This window comes from Buceros rhinoceros, unplaced genomic scaffold, assembly GCF_000710305.1.
Source record: "Buceros rhinoceros silvestris isolate BGI_N320 unplaced genomic scaffold, ASM71030v1 scaffold18713, whole genome shotgun sequence".
Classification (NCBI taxonomy): domain Eukaryota; kingdom Metazoa; phylum Chordata; class Aves; order Bucerotiformes; family Bucerotidae; genus Buceros; species Buceros rhinoceros.
Genome location: NW_010404405.1, coordinates 26,695 through 27,349, shown reverse-complemented (window position 1 = coordinate 27,349; position 655 = coordinate 26,695). Strand labels below are relative to the sequence as shown.

The window sequence follows — 655 nt, the reverse complement described above, 5'->3', positions numbered from 1 at the left end:
GTGAAATGAGAAACGGAGGGAGCTCCTGGGTGAATGGAGCAAATAACGTGCTGGGCTGGCTCCTAACAGTGAAACCGAGGGGAACGGGGCAGTACAGTTCTCTGAAGTTCTCTTAAAGTGGCTAAAGTTTCATACTGGCAGTTACTGCTCTCTGCATGGAGGTTTTGGGTTTTTTTCCCTCTGGAAAGAAAAACTAGTAGAGGTTTACAAGTCTGTAAGCTTTATGCGGGGAAGAAATGGTTTGGTTGGATTATATTCAGGATCCAGTGTGAGTGTGCTTGTGATAGGCCTGCGATGGTGATGCTCCTGATGGGGGTAATGCTTATAAAGAAATTATTTTGGAATATTTCTGTCCAGGGCTGGTGTAAGATATTGGGATATTGAACAGCTGCCTTTGTGGAAAAAATGTCCTACCGTACCAAAGAGAGCGCTTGTTCAGGTATGTCTGCTGCGGATGTGCCATCTGCTTCAGGAGCCTCACAGAGATAAAACAGCTTTCTCTGAGTAGTGTTCTTGATCCGACTAACTTCCGTGCTGGTGATGGTGCTTCTGTCACTGCCTGATCTACTCAGTCTTTTTAGAAAACTTGGCTTTCTTTGACAAAGATTATGATTTGACCCCTGGTGATCTTGGCAAAAGAAAAGTGGTGCTGGGA

General features: G+C 45.0%; 1 protein-coding gene across 1 annotated transcript in view; it reads left to right on the top strand.

Annotated features, from left to right (window-relative positions):
* The first annotated feature begins 405 nt into the window (after positions 1 to 405).
* Positions 406 to 655, top strand: part of SNX8 (sorting nexin 8) — an 18,201-nt gene continuing 17,951 nt past the window's right edge. Inside the window, exon 1 of the mRNA XM_010133392.1 lies at positions 406 to 439. Coding sequence (XP_010131694.1) covers positions 406 to 439 — 34 coding nt within the window. The remainder of the gene's footprint in view (positions 440 to 655) is intronic.